This window comes from Camelus dromedarius, chromosome 4 (genome assembly GCF_036321535.1).
Source record: "Camelus dromedarius isolate mCamDro1 chromosome 4, mCamDro1.pat, whole genome shotgun sequence".
NCBI lineage: Eukaryota > Metazoa > Chordata > Mammalia > Artiodactyla > Camelidae > Camelus > Camelus dromedarius.
In genome coordinates, this window is record NC_087439.1 from 90,372,234 (window position 1) to 90,386,924 (window position 14,691).

Below are 14,691 nucleotides of genomic sequence, written 5' to 3' on the forward strand. Positions count from 1 at the left end.
TGTCTAACAGAATGGGTACTGTTGATTATACACGGATGACGTAGTTGAAATACACTGGTAAAAATGGCAGTAGCTCGTTTACTGTGTTAGCATATCAATAACAAACTGCTGGATTTATATAGTGACATCCACCCTTGTCCATGGAGCAAAGATATCCATGTGTTCTTCTGCTGGTAGATAATAGTATCACTTTGTCATAACCTTGTAGAGGCATCAAAAGACAAATAAGTGGTCCTTCTACCTGTCAGGAAAAAAGACCTCAGGTAACTAACTATTCTTAAACTCAGCATACAGTTTTGAAGGATGCCCTGCAGCATGTTATTGATTTATATAGTGATTTTTTCATTAGCTTTTGCAAACAGGACCTTATTCAATCTTAATTTTAAAGTTTAAAGCCTGAACAGGATAACTTTTGCTATCCCTGTTTCATAAATGAGGAAACTGATGCACAAGGGTAATGAAGAGATTTCAAAGTTTTTACAATTTTTAATGTTTTTACAGTTTCAAAAATTTTAGTTTCTGACCACCACCTGTTACTTTCTAGATACCATGGATACGAGAAGCAATTCTACTTTGGAAAAAGACAGTGGGACAAGAAGTAAGACTGCATAAGAATTTACTTGATTTTTATGTTACAAACAATTTTAATGTTAAAGTTTACTATTGTCTGCTATACCTTTAATAAGACAAAAAATTAGTGCCTTTTAAAGTAACTATTTTTTTCAAAATGATTATATCTTCACGTTGTTTTTTACTCTGATTTTAAAAAATATATGTCTTAAAAACATTGGTATATATGTTTCTAGAATTTTTTATGTATGTAATAACAGATTTTGGAATGTAGTTTTATTTTTCTAAATAGGGTAATTCTATGCTTACTTTCCCTTTTCTTGCTATTTAAAATTAATATATGATGCCTGAAAAATAAAAATATTTGACATTTTAAATTGAGCTACAAAAAAAATTTTTTAAGGATTTTTTTTTAGTGTGGTTGAGTAGTTTTCAATTGATTGGTCATTTGTTTTTCTTCTTCATAGAATTCTTTGTCATAGAATGCTGGGTCAGTGTTTCCTATTGTGGTGTTTGTCTTTTTCTTACTATGCTGAATGAATATAGAAATCCTTATGTGATATATGGACATTAAATCTTGGCCTTATATGTTCCTAATATTTTGTCCCATTTGTTATTTTTCTTTTAGGTTTTATAATGGAATATTTTGTCCTAGAGAAGTTATAAATTTTTAGGTAGTCAAATTTGTCAGCTTTTTTTCTCTCTAGTTCTTTGTGATATTTATGATAGCCATTTCTAGCTGAAGATTTTAAAAATATTGTTCTATATTTGACTCTAAAATGTTTGAAGTACCTGAACATTTTAAACATTTACCTCCATAACCCTGTGAGTTTTGTCTCTTCGTGTATATGTGAGATTGGAATTTTAAAAATATTCCCTACACTATTATATCATGATTTCAATCGCCACCTTGATCACACAGTGCCGTTACTTGTCTATATATCAGTTTTCCTTTTATAATCGGAGGGGCTGCGAAAGGGAAAAGTGAGCTCAGAAGTAGCACCAGCCTGATGACTCACTGGGACTGAACTTTAGAATCAACTCAAGAAGATTCCTCCATCTCCTCCCCAAGTTCATTCGCATTCAATTTGCAGATTAATTTGAGGAGAACAGACACTTCTACCCATTTATTCATGTCTTATTTAATGTTCTTCCACTAAGAATTTTCCTATGCTTTAAAAAAATTTTATGTTTGTTTCTATGAATATCTTTTTTCCCGTTACAGAATAGCTAGAATTAATTTAAATGAGACAAAATTCTCAAAATCTTTTTTTTTTTCAAAATCTTTATTTAAATAGGAAATCTATGGTCATTGTGTTACCTATTTGCACATGAGGATCTTTTTCTGATTCAATACAAAGTCATACAAGCATTTATATAAAGATCCATATGTCACTTAAAATATTATGGCCAGGACCCCAAATTATCAAGACAATCAATTGGAGTTAAGTTTCTTAGGAAATTGGCTTCATGAGAAAGAGCAATGATTTCTAACTTGGGGCAGTATTACAAGACCCCTTCAAATAACTCTTCCAAGGACAAATTTATGTTACAGAGAACAGAACAACTTTATATCACAGAGAACAGAACATGTCTCCATAAGACTGATCTTTTTATGAAATTTCTCAATTTAATACTATCAAATTGGATTCTTTATGTTAGTTTTACGATACAGAATGCTCTCTCTCTTCCTCCAGCTATGGCTCAAGGGGACTTTTCCTCCCTCTCTTTCAATAATTTCTTGTTAGTTATGAAGATTTACATTTTAAAAATCTGGCCTCTGGAATTTGATTAGTTAGCCTTATAAGAAACGGAGGCTCATAGGGTTCAATTTTGCTGGCAGAAACAGAAAAGGGCCTGAAAAAGATTCTACCTAAAAACAGTAAAATAAGATGTATACGGACTTTCTACTATAGCCTCCCATCTTATTGCTTAAATCTGAATCAGCTTCAGATCTTTTATCTTTTTATTTTCCAGCTTCCTTTCTTGCCTTCACCTAAATACATAGTGTGAATGATTTATTCAGTATTTAGGTGAGGGTGCTTATGATGTCTCTTTTTTAAAAAAACTGTCTTATACAATAGTTCATCCTATAGAACATGGCAGGACAATTCACAGTGACCCCTGCTTTCACAGAATAAGGCCGTGAACCCAGAGCTTCCCTTTTTCTTAAGCTCTAAGTTTCACCCAGAGGCAAAGAGTCAAGGGTCTCATTTGCAACACAGCTCAGGATATGGTCACAACACTGGTTCCCAGTGACACATGTGTTTGTAGACACAGCCCCCCAATCTAGCAACTTTCAGTTCTAAATAGCAAGGTGGGAACCTCCATATTTTTCCACCATGTTGGAACAGAGAAAGACTGATTACGCAAGGTTAGACCAGTGTCATGCCCAAATGCTTATAGAGTTATCTCCTCCTCCAGCTGTCCTTGCCCCAAGTTGAAGGTGCTAGCATCACAGGAATTCCATCCTCCTGCTGCATGGCAGGACGGAGAGACTCTACATTAGAAACCGTTAAGCCTCTGCATATTTATGCATCCAAAAGGTGTTGGAAGAGTAATTTAAATGACTAAATTAATTCTATCAGTTTGTGAAAAGTTTAATCCAAATATGTGATTGTATAAAATATATACTTAAAGCCAAAAAAAAAAAAAAGACATTAAAATAAAGGAAGGGATAAAGAAATGTCAGGAAACTACAAATTAGAAGGTTGGTAATTTTTGTTGTTAGTTCTTTGTCACAGATGTTGATGTAGTAATCAATGTTGTTGGCTAATGAGGATTCTTTGTAGATCTCATTGTGAGGATGAGGCTGCCTCTAGACCACATACTCCAGGAGAACTGTACAGAGTGACCACAGATGAGTGGCCCTGCTGACCTCACGGGGGAGACAGGGGTAGACAGAAGGTGTGGAGAGCAGTGTGGATGGGGAGGCAGGGGTTTTTTCCTGGAGCCTGGGCTGTAGACCTGAAGGGATCTGTTCCTAACAAGCTAGTTTCTCCAGTCAAGAGGATGGAGCTGGTGTGGCTTGTCAGAGGGTGGCCTGCGGTGATCACCTGATCATGATCTTTCTGGCTGGGAGGTTGATGGCTGCCTCTTGCCTCCTAACACCTGGCAGGCCTTGGCATCACCATGATCAGGTGAGTAAGCTGGGAAAACTTGGTCCCCCTTCAGGACATATGGATGGATGCACTCTCCTCTCTTATCTTCTGGAGTATCATAATCTCCTACTTGCTAATAGCTCCGTCCTGGTCATTTGTTGGTGATGCTGGTGACAATGTTGATAGTGATGGTACTGTTGTTGTTGGTGGTCCCTTCTAGGCTTACAGACATCTACATGTTGAAGTGCATCAGGGATTTCTTCCAGTCTGGTAGCTGTCCATCCATCAATATGTTATTGACTGCCAATTATATTTCTTCTCCTCTGATCTCTCTCTTGAACTGCCATGTCATAAGTTCAACTTCTTACTCTCCAAACTTCTACTTGATGCCTCAAATTTGACATATGATGAAACAGACTTATTTATTTCACTCCCAAACCTGTCATCCACCATCAGTCATCTTATCTCAGTAAATGGCACTATGCCTACTCAATTGCTTGCCAAAAATGTAGTAAACGTGTTTGATTCCTCCCTTTTTTCTAACCCCCGATTTCATTCATCATTGTTTCAAAATTATATATCAAATTTGTCTATTCTTTATCCTCCCCTGCCACTACCCCAGTTCAAGCCCCATTATCATGCATATAGAACACTGCAGAAGCCTCTTAACCAGTCTTTCTTCTATTCTTGTCCACCTATAATTCATTCTTCAATCTACCACCCAACTGCTTATACCTTTTTCAATGGTTTCCAGCTGAACCTAGAAAAAAGTCTAAGCTTCTTACCATGCCTACAAAGCATTACATAAGCTGCTTCTGATCACCTCTTACATCTTATCTCTTAGCATTTTTTCCCTCACGCAGTACTCTGGCCTTCTTGAACAAACTGAGTTTCTGCCCCAGAACCTTTGCACTTGCTGTTGACACTAGATAAAATGCCTTTCCCCTCAGCTCAAGCATCTCCTCCTCAGAAAAGCCTTCCATCATCTCTATGTCCTTAAACATCCTCTCCAACCTATTTTACATCAACCTGTGGCTTGTCTTTTCACCTGATTTATTATGTTTCTTATGTACCTACCAACTTATCTTTGTGTCATCTAATTTGTCTATACAATCCTTTATAATTATGCTTTTCAATTCTTGTTTAAGAAATCTTGAGTAAATACTCTTTCTTCCATTTCTAAGATGAATAGTTTGAGGATTACTCTTTATAGCTTTTCAAAGGATTCTCAGCAGAATGGAGGTTCAGATGAGCACAGTGGCAACCAACACAATTGGCTTTCTCTCCTCCTCTTTCCCTCTTCCCAGTTCTCCACTCGTGATCCTTGAGATGGTTTCAAAAATAAACTTTCTGAATATAGACACTTAATTTTTAGAGAAACTGGCTCAGACACCCTTATTTCTTTTCTCTTCTAGCTCTTTAATCTTTTGAAGTTCATTTTTTTGGTGATATGAGGTAGGGGTCTAAATTTTTTTCAACATGGATAACCAATTTTCCTAGCTTCTCCAATAATGTGTAATGTCACATATGGCATGCATTATTTATTGTTTTCTTTTTAGATTATTCATTCTTTTATTCCAAATGTTAATTGCCAAAGCTGCTTAGTAGGGATAAATAAATGAACAAAATCTCATTGAGCTTACCTTCTAGTGGAGGGTATATAGATAATACACAAATAAATATGCAACATTTTAGATGGTGACAATACTGTAAAGAAAAATAAAGAGTAATGGAGGTACAGAGTGACAGAAACAGGCCATTTTACTTAGGGTTTCCAGAGAGACCCTCACTGGCAAACCAACATATAAGTACATATCCAAATACATGAGGGACAAAGCCACAGAGCTGAGGCTGAGAAGACCTTAGTGCAAAGGCTGAGACAAAACATGCATGTCCTTTTGGAGAATGGCAAGGTGGCCACTGGCTGGGGAAGTAGAGGGGAAAGAGTGGGAGTGGTTTGTCAGGGGCATGTAGACCTCGTAGGTTACAGTAATGACTTTGGATTCTTGTCTTAGTAAGAGAAGACACTGAAGAGTTTTGATCTGGAGAATAGTATGATCTGTATTATATTTTTAAAATATTTCTCTGGAGTCTATATGGAGAATATACTTTAGGAGGCTAGAATAAGAGACCAGTAAGGATGCTATTATAATGGTCTAGACAAGTGTGACAGTGGATTGGACTAACCAGGGGCATTGGAGGAGTTCAAAAATGGGTGAATTCTGAAAACACACACACACACACGTACACATGTGTATATAACATTGCAACATATATAAATATATATTTAAATATTTTATTTATACATATTAATTATATATTATACAAAATATATAATATAGAAATATATTCATATAGGTATAATGTATAAAATAAATACATAAAATAAGTTGTAAATAAGATATGTTAAAATACAAAATACATATAAATAAGTAAACTATGTAAAAATCATATAATACACAAATATGTTTATATACATAGATGAATATATTAAATAAATTATTTTATATAATATATACATATATATTTATATATTATATGTCTAAAACTCTAACACATTCCTGGCTATCTAGAAGGCCACACACATGTCTAGGGAAGTACACATAGCCAGGACTGTGCACACACTCAGAAAAGACTTAAGAAATCCCTGAACTCTCACCTCTGGGTAACCTTGAGGCTATGTGCAAGCAGGAAGTGAGAGGTAAGGTGGAGTTGTAAACTGGCTGGCTGTGTGTTGAAGCTATGCACCAACACATGCACAGAACCCCTTGGCAAAGACGAGGAGACTTATCAGTTCCAGATATTTAAGGAAATCTCTTTCTAGTCATTAGCTGGCCACTAAACTAACAGCAGACTTCAGTGGCCTCATGGAAAAAAACACAGAATTGATTTTTTTTTAAAGCACTAAATAAACAACAAAAATCAATACTAACAACCACAAGTAGCAATAATAACAAACTTTGGGGAAATAGGGATGTCTGATTTTCAGAGTTACCACCTTATATATTTAAAATGTCAATCTTTTTAAAAAAAATTATTTGACATGCAAAGAAACAACGAAGTGTGGCCCATACTCAGGAAAAATAGAAACTATCTCTAAGGAAGGCCAGATACTGGAATTACTAAACAAAGACTTTAAACCAGCTGTTTAAATATGTTCAGTGAACTAATGTAAGCCAGTGTAAAGAAGAAAAGAAAATGATTTCTCACTAAACAGCAAATATCAATAAAGAAGTAGAAATTATTTTTAAAAGAACCAAATAGAAATTCTGAGACTGAAAAATATAACTGAAATAAAAAATAGTGGAAAAGTGAATGGATTCTGAAAATACATTGTATGTGTCTCTTTGTAGACGTATATAGCCAATTCTCATTATTCATGGGATTTAGGTTCTATAAAGTCACTCCAAACACAAAATTAGCTAATATTGAGTCATTGCTCCCAGAGGAAATACAGGGTTTTGTTCCTGTGAGCCTCTGGTCACAATATTTTTGTTAACCAATAAATATATACCTTTGTTTTGTAAGTGTCTCTATTTAAAGACACCTTGTTTAATATATATGTGTTGACTTATTAAGGTTGAACTCTCATCCAAAGGCATTATAACTCACACCTGAATGAAGATTATCTAATATACTTATTTTCTCCATAAGGTACATCGCAGTCTAAGAACACTAGATAGCACTTCAACACTAGATTTGGGGGCTATTTTAAACAGCAAAATCACCAACAAAAAAGCAAAAAACTTAGAAAAACATGGCACTAAATAGATGGCAAAAGGACACTTGTTTACAGAATGAACTGAAACAATGAGGCAGAGTATTACCTTGTTCAACCTCAGCTTGGGACATCTGCATCAGGCAACTCAAAATTTTCACTCTTCTGTACATCTATGAATGTGTCATGATCATAAAAGTGCCATGACTATTGATTTGGAGGTTACAAATAAATTTTAACAAGTGAACAGAGTTTGCAAATATGGAATCTTTGAATAATGAAGATTGGCTGTATATATACATATTTTCAATCTTTCTAGAATTAGTGGGATTTTTAATTAAATAATACAAAAGTTTGCATTGGCAACATTTTATTACTGTTGTTTGCTAGATAGTCTGCAATGTGGATTTGTATTTACTTTTTGACTCAAGAGTTGTTTAAGAGAGGGTGGGAGAAAATTCTCTATTTCTACTTTCTGGGTATGGAGTTGAATATGTATCAATCATATCAACCTTGTTAAAATGTATTATTTGGGTCTTTCATAGTCTCCTCATTTTGTCCACTTGATCTCTTGTGGACTGAAGGAGATAAAAATAAAATTGTCTTCTAGTAGTGTGTTTCTGTCTGTTTCACATTCTATCTCTTGTAATTTCTACTTGCTTAAAACTTTTTGACCTGAATTATACTTTTTTTCTAATATTCAGATCATGAATCCCTGGTTTCTTTTTGTTGATGTATGCTGCACATACCTTTGCCTATACATTTATTTTCAGCATTTAAATATATATATTTTTACTTGAGTCTTTTGTATATGATTGAAACTTGGGGTTTATTTTGTAATTCAATCTCAAAATATTTTATTTAAATGTGTTAAGCTTATTTACTTTTATTGATAGGACTGAAATGTTTGATCTTGTTTTTGTTATGTTAATTTATATTATATGTCCTAGGGTCTTGGATAATAAAAATGTCAACATTCTACATTCTGTCTTCAAAGCATTTATGTGCATGTGTGTACTTGTGATACTTCGGAAGGCTTGCGTCTCTGTTGTAGTGGTTATAGCTGGGCACATGGCTGGTTACCTGAGACCAGCCCTCTCAAACTTCCATGCAGGCCCTGTCACATGACTTAAGCGCTGGCCAATGGCATCTGAGCAGAAGAAACATGAGCCACTTCTGAGTCTTTCCCTTGAAAGAAATGAATGATTGTGCCTCTGCTCATTTCCCGTATTTCCACTGGTTAGGAATATATACTTCTGTTATTTACAAAGATTTGTACTTTTGTCATAGTGATTACTCTTAGAACTACCTTTATATGATACCTTTGGTCCTCTCTTTAGACAGACCTATTAATTTTCCACCCAGGAAATTTATGAAATTAACATATGTCTTATTTCTCTGTCCAATCTCTTTTCTCTCCCACCTAGTTTAGGCCATGATGTTCCCTTTATGTTTGCCTCTTGGCTATTAATTGTGCTTTAGATATATCCTTGATTTTTCCAAGTAATACCCTTTGACTCCTAGCTGTAAAACAAACCATGACCTTGCTCTACCACCCATATTTCTCCCTTCCCCCCAATTTTTTTGTTATTATATCATTTCTATATTGTCAGGGTATATATGCTTATCATTCTGAACTGTCACCTCATTTACACTTTTATTTTAATCCTTTTGCTAAAATTTTTCAAGTCCTGTCTTGTTTGCTGAAGTGGATCCTCTGGTAGTTTTCTCAATAAGGACTCAAAGGAACAATATTTCCAGAATTTTTCTATTCAAAAATATTTGGTTTTATTATTTATACATAAAAAATAATTTGCTTACTCTATTTCTAGAACTATCTTGTAGGTTTTTTCCCACTTTCTTGTGGCATTAAATGTTGCTGTGGAAAATTCTATAGCCAATGAGACCCTCTCCCTTGAAAATGACTTGATTTTTTTGCCCAGGCTATCCATTCAATTATTTCTTTATCTTTAAAGCTCACTAAGCTTGCTGGAATATATTTCAGGGTTGACTGTTTGAAGTCAATTTCTCTGCCACAGGGTGAAAATATATGTCCATATGATATGTATATTCTATTTCCTGTTGTAATTTCAAAAAGTTTTTTTCTTGAATTTATGTTCAAGTATTTCTTCTATTATTTTAATTTTCTTCTTCAAGAACTCGAATAATTTTACTGTCTTTCATTGACAGGGAAATCAGACACCTGTTTCTCTTAATGGAAAAACCTAAAGTCTTCTGCTCACATCCCATTGGTCAACACTTAGTCACATTGCCAGAGCTAGCATCAGGAGAGGCTGAGAATTATAATCTCTAAACAAGCAGCCATGGGTCCATCTGTAACTCTATTCCAATGGAAGAAAGGGAGAATGATTGTGGGCAACAAATAGCAATCTACCTGTTTGCTCTCCCCTTTTTCATCCAAAGTCACTGATTTCCTCAAATAAAGAGGAAAATTGATACTCTCCATTGGTTCAAACCTGACTCCATTGTCACCTGAGACCCTTTGGCGATAAAAGGAGCTGGAACCTGGATGCAGCACAGAGCTTTATGGCAAAGACAAGCCAGCCCAGAGTAGGAAATGAGGGAGAATGCATTAGAAAAGTTTATTGTAATTAACGAACACAGCTCTCAACAGAATAAGGAGAGACGGACAAGAAAAAACTTGAAGCAATTAAGTAGAAGCCAAACTCTGGCTATAACCTCAGATCTAAGCCTGATAAACACTCAGTTATTTAAACCAAACTCAATCAGAGTGCACAGCACTCTGGTGCAGCAGAAGATGAAAAAGATAAGTGACACTCCATTCTTGGCATCCAGTTCTGTAATTTTTATTTGTATCCCATTCCTCATTTTTTCCCTCTTCTTTATCTCTCTTCTTTTTCCCTTCCCTCTCTCATTCTACTTATGTTTCTCTTGTATTCTTTATTTCTTTGTTCATCCTTTAACATCATATTATAGAAAATGCTGCTGTTGCATTTATATGGCACTGTCGATATGGCAAGCTTTTTCTTCTGGAGTTAAAACATATTTGGATATATTTTGTTTCCTTTCCTTCTTCTGATTATTTCTAACACTATATATATATATATGTATATATATATATATATATACACACACACACACACACACTATATATATATATACACATATTTAAATATAAATATATATATATGTTTCTAGTATCTCTATCATTTTTCTCTATACTTACCTTTATCATCTTGGTTATTTCCCAGATTACACTTACCCAGGTCTAAGACTTCTGTCCTCTGAACTTTTGTGCCATACTTGATCTATTATAATAGTTGGAATGAACAGTCTAAGTACAAATCACATTTGTTCCTTCTCCTACTTACTTTCTCATCAAACTTTTTTCCCTCAAATAGCTCTTTACATGCCCCAGGATGAAGTCTTAGATAAACTCCAGAGTTGTGCTAGTCCCTTTCAACAGCAGTGACATTCTCATTCAATATTAGAAAGACTGAGCTGATATAATATTAAAACTGCAAAAGGTAAGGCCAGCCTCTTCTCTCATTCACACTTCCTCTCTAACACCATTCAGTACCTGTTACTTTTGGATAGTTCAAATCTGGGAAGGAGAGAGAGAAGGAAGTGGTAAGGAGAAAGAACTGTCCTCTTATAATAGATCCTTCATATCTCCCAGATATGGTGGATGCGTGAGCCACATTTGTGGGGTCTTCAAAGACTCCCCTCTTTAGAGACAAACTCTCAACTCAAGTTCCCCTAATGCAGAAAGTTCAACTGACTGCTTACCACTTCCTTCTCAGTCTCTCTGCTTCTAGGAGGCCCACGCCCATCCTGAGGTCACCTCTTTCATCCAAATAATCCTCCTGGACAGAATATCTCTCAACAACTAACTGAGCTCCTCCCTTTCCCAGGGAGGCTCATGCAAAGCATGCCTCTTCATGGTCCTAATGTCAGTGGAGGTGTAGCTGGCTCCCAATGTGGTCACCCTCTCTAGACTTTTCCGGTTTGAGTCTTTAAACATCTCTGCCTCCTTCAAACTCCTGGAGACACATATCAATTACCTGGAGACTGAAGCCTTCTCACTTGCCTTGAGGAGCATGGAGCACTTAACTCCTATAGCAAGTATCTGATGTCAATGGATAGTATTTGGACAGGAAACTCAAGAACAGCTGCTCTACTTCCTGTGGGGTATTTGAGTGAGAAAATTCACAAAAACCAGTTATTAGCAGGTCTTAAATCTCAAAGAACTCTGGTAAACTGAACCAGACTACTTTTATTTCTTTAATGTTTTTGGCTTCAACAGGTTTGATGAAAGGTGAATCAGATAGAACCAGATAAATACAGAAGAGGAAAATGTGTTTTCCTAAGATACCTATGGCTGAAAAAGCCCAAACTGTAGTCTCTCCATCGAACTGAAGAAAGGAGAGAGAAAGAAAGAGAGAAAGAGAGAAAGAGAAGAGAGAAAGAGAGAAAGAGAGAAAGAAAGAAAGAAAGAAAGAAAGAAAGAAAGAAAGAAAGAAAGAAAGAAAGAGAAAGAGAGAGAGAAAGAAAGAGAGAAGAAAAAGAGAGAGAGAGGGAGGGAGGAAGGAAGAAAGGAAAGAAAGAAGGGAGAGGAGAGGAGAGGGAAGGGAAGGGAAGGGAAAGGAAAAGGAAAGAAAGGGGGCACACTTCATGGCCCTACTTTGGATTTCAACATATTTGAACATGGCATTCAGAAGATTCACCTGTACAAGCCTCACCATCTTTCCACCCAAACCCGCCACCTGCTTAACCTGGGAGTATATTCTCCCAAGATAAAGGTTCTCTTTTTTTTATTGAAATATAGTCCATTTACAGTGTTTCAACTTCTCATGTACACTGTAATGTTTCAGTCATACATATACATGTATATGTACTTTTAGTAATCCTTTTCATTATAGGTTACTACAAGATATTGAATATAGTGCCCTGTGCTATACTTGTTTATCTATTTTATATATAGTAGTTAACAGTTGCAATTTCAAACTCACGATTTATCCCTTCCTATCCCTCTTTCTCCCCGGTAACCATGTTTGTTTACTATGTCTGTGAGCCTGCTGAGATAAGGTTTCAGTCAATCCTTCTTTGATATCTCTAACCCTAAGGCTTTCTAGGACTTAAACCTCTATTTCTACTAATTCTCTTTGAGCAATATTTTCTTGGTTAGTTTTTTAAATCCCCCTTTTTTTTTTTTGTCCAAACCCATGTGAACAAGGTCTTTGGTAACTTCCATGATATTTTCAGCCCAAAAGCCTTCATTCAGGGCTAAGATAATGGCTAATGTTTCATCCGTGTAGTTCACCATCTCATCTTCCTTGACAATCCAAATCCTCGCATTGCTTCCATTGATTTTGCCTCTTAACCAAAGGAAATCTGCATTACTTCACTTAATTTTTAAATTTCTAGATGCTTCAGTTTCTTCATTGGTAATGGGGGTAGTAAAAGTCCCTAAAAATAAATTAGTAGATGTAAGGGTCTTATATTCATGTCTAGCATATAATAAGCACTTAGCAACTGTTACCTCTCGTTATTACTATTCTCACAGTGTTCCTTGAGATATAAGAAATAAAACTCTGTCTTAAATTCTTTTTTTATTAATGTGGATATAAATGAATTTGGATTAATATAAGGGTAAATAAAATGAAGTCTAGGATGAACCCGGATTAACCATCAATGGCTTGGCAAATTCAAGGCTATGGGTTATATATTTTTCCTTATGCAGCAGTCTCTTAAAAATATATAGTAAAATGGAATTTTTGAAAAGCACTATTACATGCAGTGCAGCTTTTCAGCAACATCTGTTTTATATTTTTCTTTTTTTTTTTTTCAGTGAGAAAGAGAGGCAGACGTAGAGTCCAAACTCTGAGTAACAGAGCCCCAAAGAAAAGAGGCAAACCAAGAGGTAATAAATAAATAAATAAATAAATAAATAAATAAATAAATAAATAAATATTTAATAAAATTTCAGTAGCTGAACATCTAAATTCTCGTGCTTTTTTCTATGCTTTTAGTAACGAACTTATTTCTCTAATTGCTTCATGTAGCTACTAACTATTGAGAAATAAGATTTAGTCAGCTTCTAAAATATGACGGGGAAAGAAAGATTATATCACAGGCAAGTAATATGGTGATGAGTCTGCAGCCAGAACCCAGGACCTGAGGCTTATAGCAGTTCTGCCTTTGCTGAACTGATAACTTTCAAGGCTGGAAATAGTTGTAGCCATGAAACACTGTGGAACTTACAAGTGATGCAGCTGTCCTTCCTCATTTCCTACCACCCTGAGGTAGTCATGTGGACTTGGGTCTGTCACCTTGCCTCTTCTGCCTCAGTTTACTCTCTGTAAAGTGAAATAAAGTGAGATAATAAATAATAATAGAGAGATTAACTGCCCACCAAGGCCCATCCCAGCTTCACTTCCTATGGTTCTACCAGTGGACTCAGGAAGGACCATGGACAGCTCTTTCATCTGCATGGCCAACCGGGAGCCCAAGTGTCTTTAATGGATTCCCAACATCGCTGAATTGGAAGGGGAGGAACAGCAGCTAATCATTGTGAAGTTAATCTTAAAACCTTTACATCTGTTTCTGTGGAGTCAAATTCTCAGTCCCCCCCACACACAATGACGCTACATCATGTAGAGTTTTTAAGAGGCAAAGCTTCCTTCCTCCCTGAGCAATTTTCAGATGACCGTAGAACTCCACTGAGCTTCCCTTCCAACCAGGAGAAAGCTACTGTGATGGAGAAGTGAGCCAAGCAATTAAGACAACACCATCTCCTGCTAAGCTGCCGTATTGTGATCCTGCTCACTGCTCAGCCAGTCCCTAAATCAAATCTACAAATTTGACAAATTATAGACAAATTACAGTCTAAAACTCTTTCTCTAGAAAAAAAAAGTTTGGCTAGAAATTTCTCGCTGGCACAGCAGAAGCAATATGTTTTACCACCACTCAAGTAGTGAGTGGTGGCCAACTTGCTTGGGAATTTAGGCATTGGATGGTACTTCTGGAAGCTTAGCACCCCACTACAGTTACCTCATTGCTCTATGTGGTTCTTTTGGAAAGAGTACCAAGAACACCCAGCTCAACTCCATCCACAGGGCCCCCCACCAAGCCATGGGAATCATGCTTCTTCACTGATGCCCTTGCTGGCTCCTGGCTCAGCCTCTCTCCCCCCACAGAACACTCTAGCCATGACCTTCACCTTTATGCTACTAAAGATAAGTCTCATAGTCTCTCCTTCCCTGACATCCCCAAAGACTGAGATCTATCTCCTATGTGGATTTTTCAACATATTTTCTC

The 14,691-nt window shown here is 36.0% G+C and overlaps 1 protein-coding gene across 7 annotated transcripts in view; it reads left to right on the top strand.

The window, feature by feature from the left end:
• The window catches only part of SP100 (SP100 nuclear antigen), a 71,515-nt gene that overhangs the window by 44,662 nt on the left and 12,162 nt on the right, over positions 1-14,691 (top strand). For 4 of the 7 annotated variants that reach the window (XR_010380712.1, XM_064485252.1, XM_010985660.3 and 1 more), the window contains exons 13-14: positions 545-598; positions 13,223-13,294. Coding sequence is in view for 4 of the 7 variants with exons in the window: in XM_064485252.1 (XP_064341322.1) it covers positions 545-598; positions 13,223-13,294 (126 nt within the window). In the remaining 3 variants the exon portion in view is untranslated. Of the gene's footprint in view, positions 1-544; positions 599-1,198; positions 9,427-10,772; positions 10,899-13,222; positions 13,295-14,691 lie in introns of those variants that run through there. The other 3 variants (XR_010380714.1, XR_010380713.1, XM_010985661.3) reach the window with 3 other exon arrangements.